General features: G+C 47.7%; 2 protein-coding genes across 3 annotated transcripts; both read right to left on the reverse strand.

Moving 5' to 3' along the window:
* Positions 1–2890: 2890 nt before the first annotated feature.
* CHCHD10 (coiled-coil-helix-coiled-coil-helix domain containing 10) lies at positions 2891–7644 on the reverse strand. 2 transcript variants are annotated; one of them, XM_015890851.3, is made up of 4 exons: positions 7482–7644; positions 5375–5600; positions 4116–4266; positions 2891–3140 (listed from the first exon to the last, which is right to left on the reverse strand). In XM_015890851.3, exons 1-4 carry the CDS (start codon positions 7526–7528, stop codon positions 3121–3123), a joined length of 444 nt encoding a protein of 147 aa, XP_015746337.1. In that variant the 5' UTR covers positions 7529–7644; the 3' UTR covers positions 2891–3120. The 2 variants fall into 2 exon arrangements, with proteins under 2 accessions (XP_015746337.1, XP_007443117.1); XM_007443055.3 differs by having other exon boundaries at positions 5375–5603; positions 7482–7641.
* A 1367-nt stretch (positions 7645–9011) lies between these two features.
* PEBP1 (phosphatidylethanolamine binding protein 1) lies at positions 9012–14089 on the reverse strand. The gene is made up of 4 exons (XM_088136630.1): positions 13854–14089; positions 11644–11753; positions 11407–11507; positions 9012–10859 (listed from the first exon to the last, which is right to left on the reverse strand). Exons 1-4 carry the CDS (start codon positions 14064–14066, stop codon positions 10642–10644), a joined length of 642 nt encoding a protein of 213 aa, XP_087992756.1. The 5' UTR covers positions 14067–14089; the 3' UTR covers positions 9012–10641.
* Between the last annotated feature and the right edge of the window lie 3862 nt (positions 14090–17951).

The following is a 17951-nucleotide window of genomic DNA, read 5'->3' on the forward strand; positions in this document are numbered from 1 at the left end:
ATAGAATCATAGAATCATTGAGACATAGAATCATAGAGACACAGAATCATTGAATCATAGAATCAGTCATAGAATCATAGAATCATAGGGTTGGAAGGGACCTTGTAGGTCTTCTAGTCCAACCTCCTGCCCAAGGCAGGAGTCCTCACACCATCTTGGAGAAACAGCTGTCCAATCTTTTCTTGAAAACCTCCAGCGATGGAGCACCCACAACTCCAGGAGGCCAGCTGTTCCACTGCTGAATAGCTCTCCCTGTCAGGCAATTCCTCCTTATTTCTAGGTTGGATCTCCCTCTGACGAGCTTCCACCCATTGCTTCTTGCCCTTAGGTAGGACAAGAAAGACGAGAAGGACTTGGAACTTGGAGTTGGAACCATTTCTGTGCAAAATATATATTCTTCCACAAAGTCACAGCTCCAGCAATAGCGACAGAGAGGAGCTGAAAAGCTCTGCAGAAGAATATCCTGTTCTTTTATTGATCGAGTTGGAATATGCTAAATAGTATGTAACTGCGAGTAGTTCTTAGAAATGTATAGGTGGTTTTGTAAATCCATTTCTTACTTTCACTTTCATTTTAGATGAGAGGATTTACCTGGAATCAAATAGTAGTAAAGCAACACCATTAAGATTGTGTCTTAATCTTGTCTTGGCCAATTTCCTATATTCTAGGACAAACCGCCCCCTCGTGGTTCACTTGGGTATTGCAGACTCAATGGGGGAATATTGTATAGGATAATATAATGGGACCAACTAATCATGGCTTAAACCCTGCCCATTTCAAGAAGATCCAAGTGCAATTAATTTAACCTGTATCTATCCCGCTGTCCCTCATAATAGCATCCAATAGCTGTAACCCACAAATCAAGGGGAATAATTTGCAGCGGAAGCTTGCAGTTTTGGCAAAAAAAGAATATTATCCCAAGCCCTTGCTTATCAGAAGCCCCAGAGGCAGGAAAGTTGATGCAAGCAGGGTCATATTCAATCAGCCTTGCAAGAGATTGGTGTCAATCTCTAATAAAAATGCTGATTTGATGTCAAGCGTGGGGCACATTTAAATGCAACCAATTATAGACCAGATGGTGATCTTGGAGTGTATTGCAATTGAAGAACTTTTATCGATTGGACAAAGGGAGGGTGCCAAAGACCTTCAGCCCTTGGGGTATTTGCAAATAATGATCACTTCCCAAATCAGTAAAAAACACTAGCAAAGGTGATACTGTATAGGAAAAACAGTGAAAGGCGATCCCGTTGTGCCCAGATCCCTTCAACCTTCAAAGTAACATGCAATTCCCAGCATCCCCCTTTCTCACAAAAATGTTTAAATACCTGAAGTGACACACGTTAAGTCTGAACATGAAAGCCTCCAAAATGTTTGCGCATTAAAGAGGGAGGCAAACATAAATTGTGTTGATCATCAAGAGTAGGAAGATGTTTCCCTTTCCATCAAGGATCTTCTACAGGTTTCGGCACCCTTCCCAAAATTGCATTGCTTCCCTGCACTTCTGGTTCTTTGAATTATCCAAATAACCACTTACAAACCCTAATCTGGGGAATGGAGAGAGGCACAGTGTGTTAAACCAGGAAGCCTTTTTTCAAGCACTGTCATCTAGCTGGTTGCATCACCTTTGGCAGGCTGCAAATGTAACTTAATCTCCAAGGTCCACGTCAGCATCGGCAGACTTAACCTGACACGAATGACCTTGAGTGCTTTATGTAACAAGCTAAGGTCTAAATTAAGACAAGCAAGGCTCATGCAATTAAGCTGAACATCTATTTTCCACCCCCACGGTCACCTGCCACATCTGAAAGAGTTCAGCATTTACCAATCTGTTTGTTCCTCCTGGTCACATCGACAATCACCATTCTCTTCCACAACAGAAAATATCTATTGGAGGACTTGAGAACCTCCAACCCAGTGTTTCTCAACCTTGGCAACTTTAAGATGGGTGGACTTCAACTCCCAGAATTCCCCAGCCAGCCATGGGAGTTCTGGGAGTTGAAGTCCACATATCTTAAAGTAGTTAAAGCTGAAAACACGTCTTTAGAATGTTACCATTTAATTTTTTTTTCCTTTATAGTTACTGTATTGCATGCTGATTTTTTATTGGGCTTGGTCTTGGACCATGTATAAAATTTCCATTTGACCTTATTAGGATCTTGAGAGTTAACATCTGCCGAATTCTAGTACTGCTCCTCCTCTAATCTAATCTGCTACCCTTCTAAACTAGCCTTCAAGAGAAACTATTTCTTTTCACTGCAAATCCATCCTGATTTTATTTTCGTGGCTGGGGAATTCTGGGAGTTGAAGTCCACCCATCTTCAAGTTGCCAAGGCTGAGAAACACTGCTCCAACCCACGTGCCAAAGTGGATCAGTCCTCTCTAAGCTCCATTACTGTCCACTCTTGGTTACTGAGATCTTAAGCCCACCATCTTCAATTCCCAAATCTTGCAAAATTGGAGGAGAATGCCAGGGTGTTCTCAGCTGGATTGACAGCTCACGCTAAGCCATCATATGGCTCGCTTGTATGCAGTGCAGTGATTTGGAATGGAATTCACTAACCCAACATGTCTACCAAAATCTTAGGAAGCAGCCACGTCGAATCCACCTTGCCCAAGCTAATGTCCTCCAGAGGCGCTGGACCATAATCCTCTTCCTTTCTAAACAGCATGACCCCTTCAGATGGAATTATGAGCATTGTAATCCACCTTGCCCAAAGGACACCAGGTTGGGGAAAAGTCCACTCGATGTGTCCTCCAGAAATCTTCTCCACACTCTGTCAGTTACCAGATCAACTCAGCTGGCTAGTTATATATAATCCCTTTTAAAGAATCGTTACATGTTGGCCAGATATGTATGGACTGAAGCAAACAAAATCATGTACTCAGGAACTAATTTTAAATAAACCATCTGCTTTTATTTGACTCTCCTCTGTACAAAAATCCATTTATCCTTGCATTTCAAACCTCTCCTTGCTTATAAATCTACAACTGAGAAAAACTGATTGAGCTGATCAGATTCTCTGCCTTTCTCTCCCAGTCAGGGTCCCTCTTAGGTTCAGTTTTTTCCACATCCAGGTCCTCTGTTATTTTCCTTGCTCAGAATTGACCTTTCTCATTTTTTCACAAGAGGGAAGTCACACCTGCAAAAGAAAGAGATGACAAGTTGGGTTCAATGTGCAAGACCTTTTCATAAAAGCAATGGAGACATACTGGCTGAAAAGGGCACTGAATTACACAGAAGGATGGACACATCAGGTGTATGGATTCTCTGCCCTGTAAAGCAGAGTTCTCACGTTTCAGGTCTTTGTTTGGGAAACTGGAAGAGGGGGAAGGAAGGAGGACAATTAAAGACCTGGTCGGTGATGAACATCTAATGTATTATTGCTTTGCAAGCACCAGGTGGGGGGAGAATAGAGGCTAAGAAGGCAACTTACCTGAGATATACATGGAATTCCTGGTACATAGCTCAGCCCTAAAACTGCTGATCTATGGAAGAGTGCTTGGCTTGGAAGATTCACAAATAGCCCTCCCTTGAAGATGTTTCATAAAGCAAGGAGGTCTCCCACATTTACACCAACAGCACAACCATCACAGGCCCCCAGATGGACACAGACAAGATTAGAGGTGCCTTCACGCGCTCTTCCTCTAACATGATCTGCCAGCAACGCCTCTTTGGATTCTACGCTGGCCAGACTTTGAGCTTAAGAATGCATGGACCCATGTTTGATATCAGGACTCAAAACAAGGATCACATACTCAGAGTATTTCAACCTCCACAGCAGGTCCATTGCTCAACTCACATTCATTTAAGGGTTCCAGGCTACCTTAGAAGGTCTCCAGAAACACAATGGGTTTATCACCAATTACAGCTGTCAGTGGATAACGGACTTGCGATCTGTCTCAAATGTAATTTGCAGGTGCATAACCCCCCTGACTTCTTCCCACGCCCAGCCTCTTTCCAATTGAAGTCCCCCATCAGTCAAGCTCCTCCAGGTATCTGATGAAGTTCAGTTGCAGCTCACCAATGCCTCTTCCTAAAACGTGATGCAACCAGACCCACCAAGAGGCTTCCTTTCTCCCCCCACCATTGGCTTGTTTGCATTGGCAATACTCACTGTTGGCTTGCTTGCATTGCTTCAGGGCCTCATTAAAGCCCTCACACAAGGTCAAGTCATTCTGGTTAGTAGCACACTCCAGGAACTGCCTCATCTCATACAAGCAAGGTCCATACTGAGGCTGCTGATGGACTGGCATCTGCCTGGAATCCTAGAGATGATAGAAGACAGACATTCAATCTCCTAGGTTAAGTGCAGATAGTGTGGTACAGTAATAAAAAAGCTGACTTGTATCAGATAAGCCATGCACTGAATTTAACTACCCTTTCAGATTCTTGTAAGTCCCACCAACATAGCCCAGGGTTAGGACAGTAGACGTTGTGGTCCAAAATATCTGAAAAGACCTGGATGGAAAAGGTCCATCCTTCTCAATATTAACCACTCAGAGTTTCAGACCAAAGTCTTCTCATCGCCTGCTACCTAATCTCCATGTCTGGAAATGTGTGACCTCCAGACATCCATTCTTCCTGCAACAGCTGAGCACCAAGATCTAGATACAGCTAAAGCAGTGTAGACAGACATCCAAAGTGCAAAGATCTGTGAGCCCAATTCTCAGTCGAGGGTTTGAACCCCACAGAATAACATCTGGCTACCCACATCTGAAGATTCCCAATAAGGATGAAACCAGTAACATGGTGCTTCCTGGAAGTCCCTGTAGCTTTTCCACAAAGTCATAGCTCCAGCAAGAGCAGCAGGAAGGAGCTGAAAAGCTTATTTTAGTGTCTGGATTGGGATATGTGAAGCTGCCATTTGCTGAATCCTGGTTTCTCTGGGTCTGCACGGCTCATGTCAGGATAATCCAGGAGGGAAAAATCTCACTGCTGGGTAGTTAAGTGCCTATGATGTCGACACTCCTTCCATCTGTTCCATGAGTTCCCACCAGGATTCGTGTTCCCACCTTTATGTCATTTAGGAAATTGTGAAAGATCTGGTGGTTCTCCACTCCACTACTCCACCACCCTGGCTTTTGGGCTGAGCAGGAGGGACTGGCTCAACCCCCCCCAGGGAGCTTCTGTGGTTGAGGGGGGACAAGAACATGGGACTCCCCACTTCTAGTCCAGCACTCCCACTACTATACCAAACCAGCTCTCTATTAAGTGAAGGAGTACCCATATCCACCTTTCCTACAACTTCCACTTTGGGATGATCCCCCGAAGCAGACTTCATGAACGCTACTCAAGACAACCGCCAGGTCTGGACCGGACTTGGTTACAGGTGTTCTGGGGACCCAGCCTCGGGTTCATTTATTGGAGCCTCACCTGGGCAGGGCTACTAGCTGCTTTCGCCGGCTCGGAGGAGCTGCTGTCGCCACTGAATGCCCCCGTGAGCGCACTGCCAACCACGTGGCCCACGGCGGAGCCAACAGCCACACCCGCTGCTGTGGTTGCCATCTGGGCCATCAAGCCCGGCTGCTGAGGCTGGGCTGGCGTAGCCATGGAGGAAGGAGGAGCAGGAGCGGGAGGGTGAGCATGAGAAGCTGTTGAACTGCTGAGACAGATGCAAAAAAGGAGGAGGTGAGTTTCTGTCCCCTTTGTTGGAAGGAGAAGCGCTGGAACCATGTGGTAGAACATCCATCAGCTCTTATCTCCCATCCGAAGTGAAGGAGAATCCGTGAGATGGGCTGGACTACACAGCCCATTATCCCCATCCAGCCAGGGATAATCAGGACTTGTGGAGGGACATCCCACGCCCTACATTTTGCTCCTTTTCTGTGGGTTTCTCTTCATCAGGGGCTACGTTGAGTTGTTTTCTACACCAGCTTTATTTATTTGGATTTCTCTCCTGCCTTCCATTCAGGAGCTCCAGGCAGCGTGTGGAGTGCTCTTTTGGCCCACTTTTTCCCCACAACAACAGCCTGGTGAGGTAGGTTGAGCTGAGAGAGGGAAGCTGGCCTAAAGTCCCCCAGGGGGTCTCCATGGCTGAGCAGACTAGAACCTGGGTCTGCTTGGCCCAGCATCTTCCCCGCGACCCCACCGTGGTTCTTGGTTGGACAGCATATGGACAGTTTCTCATCTGGCCTCTCCTCCAGACTCCTGTTTGGCTGAATCCTCCAGAACCAAGCAAGGGTGGATTAACACATCTCCTCTTATATGGACTTGTCACCCACCCAGGACCAGGGTTCCCCTCCTGTTCCAAACCTCCTGCACAAAGGACATTCTACCCAACAGAGCCACCCAAAGGGTCACCTTGAGGTGCCTCATCTTGGTCACCCAGCAAACGGGCAAGAATTCAACTGGGGCATAAGTTTCCATCTGAGATTTGGCAATCGACATTCCTCTCTCAGATCTTTGGCTGCCCGTGGTGAGGCGTGTCCTTTCCTTCCCACAACGAAAGAGAGCGTGACACACGCAGGCCAAAGGTTTCAGCAAGGCTAACGGCTGAACACTCATCCGTCTGCTCGGATGCTTCATGGAGCCTTATTTTTGCCACCTTATTTTACTCAAAGCCCACTTCTTTACCACGCTCAACGCCCCCCTCAGCCCCAGAAGCTCTCCTTCTCGGCCCCACCTACCTCACAAGATGGTTGTTGTGGAGAAAAAGAGGAAGGGGGAGCAGGCTGAGCCCTGTAAAAATGCAGGCTGGGATCATATCAAATCAAGAAACAAGGACCTGGAGATGTCAGCCATGCAGAGCAGGAATGTGCAGAAGAGGCTTTTGCAGGGAGACCAACGTGAGGTTTATTTGGGGCAAGGGGGAGAAAGAAGAGAACTTTATAGCAATTGAGTCCCAAACGGGGGGGGGGGGAGGGAGGACCTATAACATGCATTAACCAAGTAAGTTATGATCCAAACCTCAGTGCTCCTGAACAGGCATAAACTGTTTTTCTTTTGCTCTCCCTTTGGGGGAAAAAAAAACCACCAGGGCCCTCCCAAGGAAAGAAGGAGAACCAGCGCCATTAATATTATCATTAAATTTTTATCCCACTCTTTTAAAGTATTTGGTCAACTGCCTGCCTGTTTTCCCCACTTTACTCCAAGTGCGGTCTGTATGGCCTTACCGTCCTAATAAAGCCAGCTATAACCCAGGAAGCAGTACTCCTGAGCATGCACAGAGTGTCCCCCGCCTCTCTTCCTCGCAGGGAAGGATCACTGAGACTCCCACCCAGGAGACAGGGAGAACCCCAACGGCTTTGAGGCTGGCTGAAAATCCACCCGCGCCTTTGAAATACAAGCCACCCCCGTGCCGCCAAAGACAGGGCTCCTGAGCATGCACAGAACGCTCTTCCTCCCCTCCGGCTTTGAAGAGAAGTCGTTGGGCTCCTGCCCGGGGCAGCAGGGCGGCCCCCGGCCAGGAGCAGGGCTCGTGCCCTTCTCGGAAGGTGACCCGGAGAGCTGGGCGGGAAGGGGGTCACGCTCCCCCGCGTACCTGGTCGCAGTCGGGCGGGACCCCACGCTGCGGCCGCCCCTGGGCATGGTGGCCTCGGACGCTGCGGTTGCACCGGCTCCGCTCCGCCAGAGAGACGCCCGGAATCTCCTTGAGCCCCGCTGTGACGCAGCGGCGTTCTAGAACACCCCCCCACGTGACCGCCCCAGCGGGCCGGGGCGGCCCTCCTGCGCAAGCGCGGGGCCATCCCAGGCGCTCCTGGCCCGCCCCGCCCGTTCTTGGTCGCGTAGAGCTAGGAAAACTGTAGAGCGACCCACAGACCTCAAACTCTCCCGAATCTAATCCTCCTTTCTTGACGTCTTTTTTCTCATTTGAAAGAACTTTACAATTGAAATATAAAAAAAAATTAGAAAGTTTTTTTAAAAAACAGCATTTTGATTTCCGCTCTTCTATCAAGTGCCATCTCTTTTCCCTTTTTAACCCTTTAAAATCCCCAAATCAGTGTTTGTCAATGTCAGCCCCTTTAAGATGGGTAGACTTCAACTCTCAGAATTCTCCAGCCAGCACAGCTGGCTAGGGAATCCTGGGAGTTGAAGTCCACCCATCTTAAAGGGGCTGACTGACAAACTCTGCCATAAATCATGTTGTCTTTTCTTCTTTCAGCAAGTCTTTTAATAAAGCCTTAATTGCCTTTTCTTTCTTACTGCCTCACGCCCAAACTTCTCCAACTCCCCTGGCCCTTCCCAGTGGAGAAACCTACCCAAGAATAAATTCATGACCAAGAATAGAAACATACCACTCTACCCTATTCGTGCATCTATGGCTCCTTTTGCCCTTCTTAGTCTTTCTGAATATCATTTAGTGGGGGTTTTTTCTACCTGGGCACCAGATTCTGGCTTCATTGCAAAGCAGGCCTGAAAACCATTGCTGCGCCCCAGAGGAGGGGAACCCATCCAGCCTCGTTGCTACTGATCTGGGGAATGCCATGTTGCCAGGGCCCCATCCTGCGGGCACGCTAGAACCCCCTGGAACCAAGTTAGAGGTCCACGTTTGCAACACAGCAACGAAGTCCACTCCAGGAGAACATCTCACTGGGACAAGAAATGGCCCAACACCCACTTTTTGCTCAGGAGTTGGGGGGAGGGAGAAATAAAATCCTATGCAGACTTATAAAAAGGGGAGCACCATTTTCTACTGCCCCAATTGTAGGATGAGAAACAGTGAAGGAAGGTCAATGTTGTTCTGCAAGAGCCACTCGACAGCTGGAACTGATGTTCTGCTCCTCTTCCCAGGAGGCCTTCAAGCAATGTGGGACAATCACCTCTTTGGGAATAAATCTTCTTCTTCAAGCTCAGAGGAGTCCTCTCCCACCTCTTAACCAAGTTCACTTGGTTGCCCAACTAACCAATTTTCTGGGATCCCACAATACGATTGTTAAGCTAACCAAAAGAATTGGGTTTACTTGCACGATTAAGCCATCAAAGCCCTAACTAAGATTAACCAGCCAAGCTTGGCGATGGAACTGGCTTGGTTAATCAAGCCTAGGCATCTGTAAAGGAGCAGCATGAAATGTGAAGGGAAGCCTCATTTTTAATTGAACGTTCTTCATCAGAACAAAGCAAATCCATAAAGACACCCCTCTTTCAACAGACAGCTACAACACTGGTGGATCCGTATTCTAAATATGAAAATCGGAGAACATCCAAGACTTGCTCTATGCCCTATTTAACAGCGATTTAGAGGGAAGAAGAATTACATCCAGAAATATTATCTGCAAAATGAGACTGAAAGACAGAAATCCAACTTGAACAACCACGGCCTTCTAAGGCAGTTACGAGAACTTTGATATCCAATAAGTTCATCAAAATCTAAACAGACTAAAGGTCAGGTATGAAAATTGCGGAACCATAGCCCAGTTCCTCTTTGATGGAAAGTCACAGCAAGCCGAGATTTCAAAAAGATTGTAGTGGCAAACCAAGGGAAACCAACTTGGCCTCAACCTATGGCAAGAGGTTTTTTATATTCCAATTTTATGACATCCCCACGTATCTGCAATCCCATGCTGGCTAGAAATTCTGGAAGTTGTCATTCCACTGACTCTCGAGAATGCAAGTTAGGGCATTCTGCACAAAATCCTTGGCACGTGGACTCTATTTCATGCAATGGGGTGGTGCAATTCCCCCACACAACCAGCCACGTTGCACTGATAATGTCAAGAGGGTTATAGAAAAGGTGTTTTCTATTCTCGAGACCGAAGCCTCTCTAAATCAGCAATGCAACCTATAATTCAGCTGCAGGTAAAAAACTTAAAATAATGAAGACTGCTCGTTAAACCCAGGGCCCATAATGCACTGACTCCGATTCAAAAGAGCCATTTTGCATTTTGGTTCACAAAGCCAGCCGCTCCCTTCCAACAGAGTTCTATTTATCCATTTTACTATTTGCTGGAAATTCAGAGTAACGAGTTTGGCCTATTCAGATCGTTAGAGAGTTGGTTAAGTTTTTTAACTGCCTCCCTGCTCTCCTGTTTTAATGGATGGGACAGAGGCAAATGTCAATCACGGAGTATCACTGTCACAGAGATTCCCCCTACCATCTCAGTGTTGTTCCTCATCATGCTGACATTGCTAACCTAACATCAATTTAAGGAAAATAATGGATCTGGACAAGTGAGCACGAGAGGGGGATGTCGAGAGAAGTCAGAGAATCAAATAAAATGTCACCCTCCCCCACTTCCTTGGCTTTAAAGAGAGCCATGAACTTTTAGGGCTGTGCAATGCTCTGAATCGGATTCAAAAAGGATGCTTTGGAACATGCAGGAACACCAAGACTTATCAGCAGCCCATTACCACAGCCACATTCCCTGAAATGTGCAGCCGCACCACTGTATCTATGGGATCCTGGGAAAAGACGCAGCTGCTTTCATGCATCACAGGGGCTGGGCTGTGCTCCCGTGTATTCTGAAAGCAAGGTCCAAAATGAATGCCAAGCACTGCACAGGCCCTGGGTTTTGCCACACATCTACATTGTAAGAAATCCAATTTATGCAATTCCCTATTCCCAGGGCAGCCATGTTACTGATTCAGTGGGATTCATTTTCAGCAATGCGTCCAGAGTAAACCAGGGACTCTTTACGGTTCTAGCCATTTATCCTAATGGGAGATTTTCCAAGAAAGGGGAACTGGGGCAGGGCGCCGAGATTTTATTTCCCAGACAGCTGCTCGTAGAGTTTGGGCACGTAGTCATCCCACTCGGCTTGGTAACATGTGCCCGCAGTGGGGGGACCCAGCTTGTATTTCTTGCGGAAGGCCAACACTTGGAAGTTGCCACGTTTGTCCCCCGAACGGTTGCTCAGGATGGGCTCGTTGCAATTCAGCTGCTGCGGCTGCTCATAAACCAGCCAGACGTAGCGATGGAGCCCTGCGAACGCACGGGAAACAAAAAGGAGACACCCCCTTAGAGGCATCCAGCTCAGCCCTGCCTCCCTCCTAACGCTGCTGAGAGTCAGGCAGCAGATACATATGATGACTGATAGATAGATGGATAGACAGACAAGACAGACAAAGTAAGGGGAGGGAGGGGGGAGGGAGGGAGGGAGGGACTAGGTAAGGGCATGGATGGATGGATGGATGGATGGATGGATGGATGGATGGATGGATGGAGTAAGGGAGGGAGTAAGGGAGGGGAGGGAGGGAGGGAGGGAGTAGGTAAGGAGATGTTAAGTTTACAGCACGCTGAACATGTACATCTGGAAGTTTACAGCTGGCAACTGTAAACTTCCAGGCATACGTATGCAGGGCACCATAAACTTCCGGGACGTTCATTGTTGGAGATTTGTTCGTATCAACGAAAGTTCGTAACTCGAAAATTCATAAGGAGAGGACTGTTTAACTAAGCTAAAAAGCAACTGTTTACTCTGCTTTGAAAGGATAAAAAGCACTAATAAAAGGATCCACTGGTCACTTACCCGTTCCTTTGGGAGGACCAGATCCAACATAGTCTGACAAGACATGCGCACTGCTGATATCATTGCCTCTCATGTTGGTCACCAAAAAGTGGTGCCATTCCCTAAAAAAAGGAGAGAAGGTGATGCAATTTCTGCCACAGGCAAAATGCAGAAAAGTTGCAACTTCTTGCACCGTGCTAAAACGCGTCCCCACGTAGGAGGACTCCTTGCACCTTCCAAGCTTCCCAATTTACTCACCTGAACTTGGGGTTCTTCCTGCTGGGAGCATCAGGATCGGTAAGAACCAAAGTATAGAGTTTATCCGGGCTACAGTTTTCCCACTCGATGTGGGTGGGCCGATTCTTGACCTGCCAAAATAGAGCCAGATTTTTACTCCCCATTCAAAGGGGGAAGACAAAGGAAAGACATGGCAGAAGGAATATGCATTTATCAAGCCAGCTCTATAGAAAGAGTTGCCAATTTTTCCCCCTTGCAGGGCGCCTGCATTTTCAGCAAATGATCGAAGGACAGAAATTTAAAAAGCAATTCCTGTTCCAGAAGGTGGGAATTGATGCTTTACAGCAGTGTTTCTCAATCTCAGCGGCTTTAAGACGTATGGACTTCAACTCCCAGAATTCCCCAGCCAGCCATGCTGGCTGGGGAATTCTGGGAGTTGAAGTCCATACGTCTTAAAGCCGCTGAGATTGAGAAACACTGCTTTACAACAACCCCCAAAATAAGTCCAAAATGTTTGGCCCCGCTTGCAACTTTCTCTAATGGCATGTGGCAAAGATCTTGTGAGAAAGGGCCAAGAGATGCCACCTAGGGAACCGTCAGATAAGAGAGGGCACGGCCTGCAGCTGGACAGCGGGTGGGGCAAGAGGCTCAGGAGGCACCCTCCTCGCTTCCCAGACTGTAAAGGAGACGGTGAGAGATTTGTATTTGCAGACTTGCAAGATTGATGTCAGCCTCCCCAGGTAGACCAGACAGGAAAGACGACCAGATGAGCTAATTCTACTTTATTGTAAGGCTACATTAACAGAATCTTGCAAGTCGTAAAGTACAAAACTTCCGGCGTCTTCTTTACAGCCTGGGAGGATCCCTTCTGAGCCTTTCTCCACCCCTTATGCAGCTGTGGGCTGTGCTCCCTCTTATCTGCCCCGTTCCCTTGGCAGTATCTCTCGGCCCTGTCTCCCAAGGTCTTTCCCGCCCTGGCATACCACGAAGGTCAGGATATATTCTGGCTACCAGATTGGGTTGCAAAACTAAATAAACACCAGATGCCTGTACAGGAAGGTCTCTAACCCCCAGGGGTTTACTATCAAAACCACATCTGGGCAAAATCACCCCAGGAGGGGAAAGAGCAGTTCCTCGGATCGTTTGCTTGTCATAAATTAGCCGCAACGCCTCTGAATCAATCATAATAACGATACTGAAAGACAGTCGACTTGACAAAAATGCAAAGCCGGAGATCTGGAAGTCAGGAAGCTGGTTTCCTTAAAATTCAACCTCAATTTCGGTTAGAAATGAAACCATGGTTCCTCTCTCACCCATCTACACCTCCCTGAATTCCAGAAAGGTTCTCGGTCAGTGCAAATGGTTTTTGCAAACGACTGGCAGGTCGCAGATGATCCGGCCCGTGCACGGGCGATCCACCGGGATCGCGTCCGACTTTTGCGGAGGCGCCAGCGCGCGCGGCCTTCCCCGCGCGGGCACGTGCTCCCGGGCCTACCCCGGCCTTGCAGCCGAGGGGAAGAGAGAATGCAAGGCCTTCAGCGAGTTTGCTGGCCGGTCTCCGCCTCTCTTTGAGAAGATGCCATCTTGGCAAGGGGTGCCTTTATATTTTTAGGCCGCTGTTTTTTTTTTTACACCTCGCTCTTCTCTTTTCTATTTTAAGGCCACGCACAGAATGCGCAAGAAAGCCGACTGCGCGCCTTTTAAAAAGGCTAGGCAGGGTTCTCTCCCCTTCTAGCGTTCGCCCCAAGCAGCCGACAATAATGCACGGGCCCAGGCCCCCTTTCCACCCTGGGTGCCCTCTGCAAAGGCTCCGAGCCCCGAGTGGAGGCTTGCCGACCGGTTGCAACTGCGACGAGGGGATGCTTTGCAGCCAAGGGGACTGCGCGACCTGCAAGGCCGAACTGCAGACGGCCCGGGGCGGGGGGGGGGGGGCGTGACCGGCTCTTTCCACTGCATCCTACGAAGCGGAGCGTTTCGGAGCTCCTTCAGGGAGCCGCCACTTTCCAAGAGCTGCAAGCGGGCGCTCCGGAAAACGCCGCTCTGGACGGGACGGGGAAGCGCCGCACGCCCCCGGGCCTAACTAGACGGCGTGCGCGGAGCACCGGGGGTGTGGAGGGAGGGGGGCGTGTGGAGCCCCGAGCCCCCTCCCCCAAAAGGACGGGAAAGAGGCTTCCCGTTTGCAAGAGGAAAAAGGCGGTGCCACTCTGCACCCCGCTGCGGGCGGCCCTTACCTGGGTCGGCGTAAGCACTTGGCCGAGCTCCTCGATTTCCACCGCCCCGTAGCGGACCCGCAGGGGGTGCACCGGCTTCTCCTCCACCTCGGGGAGGCTCAGGGAGCCCCCCCAGCCGCTCAGATCCGCCGGCATCGCTGCAGCAAACGCGCGAGAGCAAAGCTGCCTCTTCCCCGCTCGCTGCAGCCAGCAAACGCAGCGCGCGAGACCCATCCAGCGGAGTGCGGGGCCGCCGGAGTGACAGCCTCCTCCTCCAATCCCAGGCAGAGGGGGTCCTCCTTCTCGCTCCCATTGGCTGAGGCGGGGGACAGAGGAGCGGCCCCGTCGGAGCTCGGGGGGGCGCTTGGAAACGGGGACTGGAGCTGGTTTGGCGCGCGGGAGCTGCCGTGCCTCTGCCCATGTGCAGAGGCATTTTTCCAACCTGGCGTTTCCGCCACCCACTTGTCTGCAGGGCACCAAAAAGAAGGGGTCCTCTCAGGGCACGTCTCCGTAGGCTTTGTTCAGGGGGTAACTTCCCCCGGGGCAGACTGCAGCTGGCGAGAGGAAGGGGGAAAAAGCAAGAAAAGGGATGAATTCGGGGATTCTCAGCTTTTTGCCCCAGCCTCTGGAAGAGGCCATTTTTGCAAAAAGGCATTGGCTAGAGGCGATTGGTGATATTGACCCAATTAAAGAATTCAATGATATCGATCCAATGAAAGAATGAAAAGTTCGGTGATTTGGTTATAGCGATCGGTTTGAAAGAGTTAACGGTTCGGTGATTTACCCTGGGTTGGGCTTCTATAGCTGCGAAAGGAAATTCTGCATTTTTCCCGCCCCCCACATCCCACCTGGACTCCCTCAGAGACTTCCCTAGCCTCGACCTTTGTGATTCATCAAGCCCTTTAACTCAGTGTTGTCCAAACTTGGCCACTTTAAGATGAGTGGACTTCAACTCCCAGAATTCCCCAGGCAGCATGCTGGGGAATCCTGGGAGTCGAAGTCCCGGAATGCTGGCTGGGGAATTCTGGGAATTGAAGTCCATGCATCTTCAAGTTGCTGCGGTTGAGAAGCAGTGCATTATAGAGTGATTAAAAGCATAGAAGCATTGCCAAGTTTTGCATTTGACCATCCCATGACGGTAATTCATCTCGGAAATCTTCCTCCACGCTTATTGCGAAAGAAAAAGAGATGAAATACTTTTTCTAAAGCCATGTCTTTCTACCCCTTGTGTAAGACTGATTTTATAGTTTCATTTAGCCTCTTCAAGGGCCTTTCTCGCAAGTAAATGCCCTAAATCTCAGGCGGTTTCTTAAACAAAAACCTCTTTACAGTGAATGTGCGTTTACTTTAAATCAGGGTTTCTCAAACTGGGCCACTTTAAGATGTGTGGACTTCAGCTCCCAGAATTCCCCAGCCAGCCATGGGAGTTCTGGGAGTTGAAGTCCACATATCTTAAAGTTTCTAAGGTTGAGAAACGGCTTTAGGATGTCCTTACCGTTTTTAATTTTTTTTTCCTTTATAGTTATTGTATTGCAGGCTGGGTTTTTATTGGGTTTGGTCTTGGACCATATATTTTTATTCTATTTTTACTGTATTTTATATTGTTTTATTTTATTTTAGTATTTATTGCTGTTTTATTGTGAACCGCCCAGTCACTTTTTGTGAGATGGGCGGTATCTAAATTTGAAATATAAATATAAAATAAAATAAAAATATAAAATATAAAATATAAAATTTCCATTTGACCTTATTAGGATCTTGAGAGTTAACATCTGCCGAATTCTAGTACTGCTCCTCCTCTAATCTAATCTGCTACCCTTCTAATCTAACCTTGAAGAGAAGCAATTTCTTTTCACTGTAAACCCACCCTGATTTTATTCTCTTGGCGGAGTCTCGAAGAGAAACGGAATCTCTTCTATGCTTTGCATTTACCAAGGTAGACATTCAACAGGTATTGCTCTTCGTAGCCAGGGGCAACCGAGTTCCACTGACCAGCGTTTCTCATTTCTGTTCTGTCTGTTCCTCCAGTAATGGGGGGCAGCGAATGTTGGGTTTTTTTTACCTTTTACAACTGGAATTCTTTTTTTCATGGATGTTCTGCTTTGCTCCTCCTGGGAATCTTTCTGCAGACCCACCTTTGCCTTTATGGGCTTTCGAAGGGTGTCCCTCAATGTCTTCCAGAAGTGCTGGACTACAAACCCCATCATCCCCACTCCACAGGCCATTTATCCTCCTTCCCATCTCAAAAAGCCCCAAGGTGGGGAAGGTTGGCCCACCGTTTCGATGCCTGCTTCTTCATAGGATCTGGGATTCTGAAAAAAATAAACAAATAAATAATATTGGGGGGGTCAGTTCTCCTCTTCTCTGTGCCCCCCCCCTTTGTTTGCAATCCATTTCTTCATCTACTTTTTAAATAGTTTCTTTTTTTCCGACTGCCCCATCTAAGGACGGTTCTGGAATTTTTGACCCGGACCTCTTGCCGATCATCTGATTTTTTGCAGTAAATGTTAGTTTGTGGAGTCCTGGGTGCTCTCTGAGCTTGGTGGTTTGCTTGCCAACGTTGCATTTCAAACCCATTTTGGTCTGTTTCGTTTTTACCATGGAGGATTTTTCAGGACAGGGGTCCCCGGATTACCTTGCCCCTTGCAGAACGCCCTTCTGGTCTCAGCTCGGCTGGGTTTTCCTCCATGATCTTTGTCCCGAATGCTGCACTGTGGCTGGTTGATGTGTCTGTGGATGACATGTTTATTTAAGCCCAGCTTTTGCTCTGGGTCTCCGGGGAAAGCAATCCATGGCTTGCTATGTGCTGGGGCAACTGTTGCTAAGTGACATCTGTGCAAAGGGGAACAATAGGACAGCTTAATGCAACGAAAATTATCCAGCACACCCAAAAAGGATTGATTGGGGTATAAACTGGAGGCCTTTGCTCTAAGGATCCTTGACAGGTATGGAGAGAAGGAAAATGATGGGGGTCCCTGATGCAAATATTACCTGTGGATGTGGCAAACCTGGCCTTCAACAAGCCACTCTTTCAAGGGACCCCTCCCCCTCTAATTTTCAATTTGGGGGTCTTTCTTGTCAGGATTAACCTTTCTCCCCAACGCTTCACATTTATTTTTAGGCATTCTGTAAATTTTCACCACAGGCAGCATCATCTGTTTTTTTAAAATTTAATATCTTTATTTTTTGTAACAAAACAATCTTCAATCTTAAAAAAAAAAGAAACTTAAAAAATACAAAGTAAGAAGGAAAGAAAAAAAATTCTATCTTATACTTATCAAGAGTCACTGGTTTACCAGTGAGTTCACTACACTAAGATGAACAATTCAAGATATTCTTGAAAGATGTCACAGAATCTCTGCTATAATAACACATGCTGCTGTATCCTTTTATTGGTCGAAAATGTTGCCTTTATCAAAACATAGAGCACCCATCTGTAACAACCATTCCTTGACATCTGGAATAATATCACTTTTCCAATGACAGGCAGTAGCATCTAAGCTGACCTTCAACAGCTAAGTAGGGTTGGAACCGGATAGAACATGGATGGGACACCACCAGGAGATCCCAGGGTTATTGGCAGGCTTGAAAAATGTCCCCACTAAAGGCTGTGGGAAACCATCTCTGTGGCCAAGAACACCACAGGGGTGCAGCCATAAAGTCATGGGGAGCAGACGCTTTGCCTCTTTAAAGACAATACACTTTATTTATATATAATATTTAAATGTAAATTTATTTTACATGCACAATATTTCAATACACTCCATCTATATATATTTAAATGTAAATGTATTTTAACTGTATAATATTTAAATATACATTGACTTATATATAATACTTAAATATGCCTTTATTTTAAACGCACAAACTTTCAATATACGTTGATTAATATCCAATATTCAAATGCACGGCCCTTCCTAGCTCGAGGTTGCCAAGTCTTATTGCCAAGGCTGGCCAGGCTCCCGTGCCTTGTCCTCGGATCGAAAATCGCTGGGTTTGTCTTTTTGTCCGTTTAAAAAATATATCTCTGGCACGCCTGTGCCCTGATACGGTGCGCGTGCACGCCTGCCCAGGGGGGCGAAGAAACTTTCCTTCTTCTGCGGCCAGCAGAAGCACAGC

The sequence above is a fragment of the Python bivittatus genome, unplaced genomic scaffold (genome assembly GCF_059951505.1).
Source record: "Python bivittatus isolate LINGU-HERP-01145 unplaced genomic scaffold, Pbiv_v1 ctg000110_np1212, whole genome shotgun sequence".
NCBI lineage: Eukaryota > Metazoa > Chordata > Lepidosauria > Squamata > Pythonidae > Python > Python bivittatus.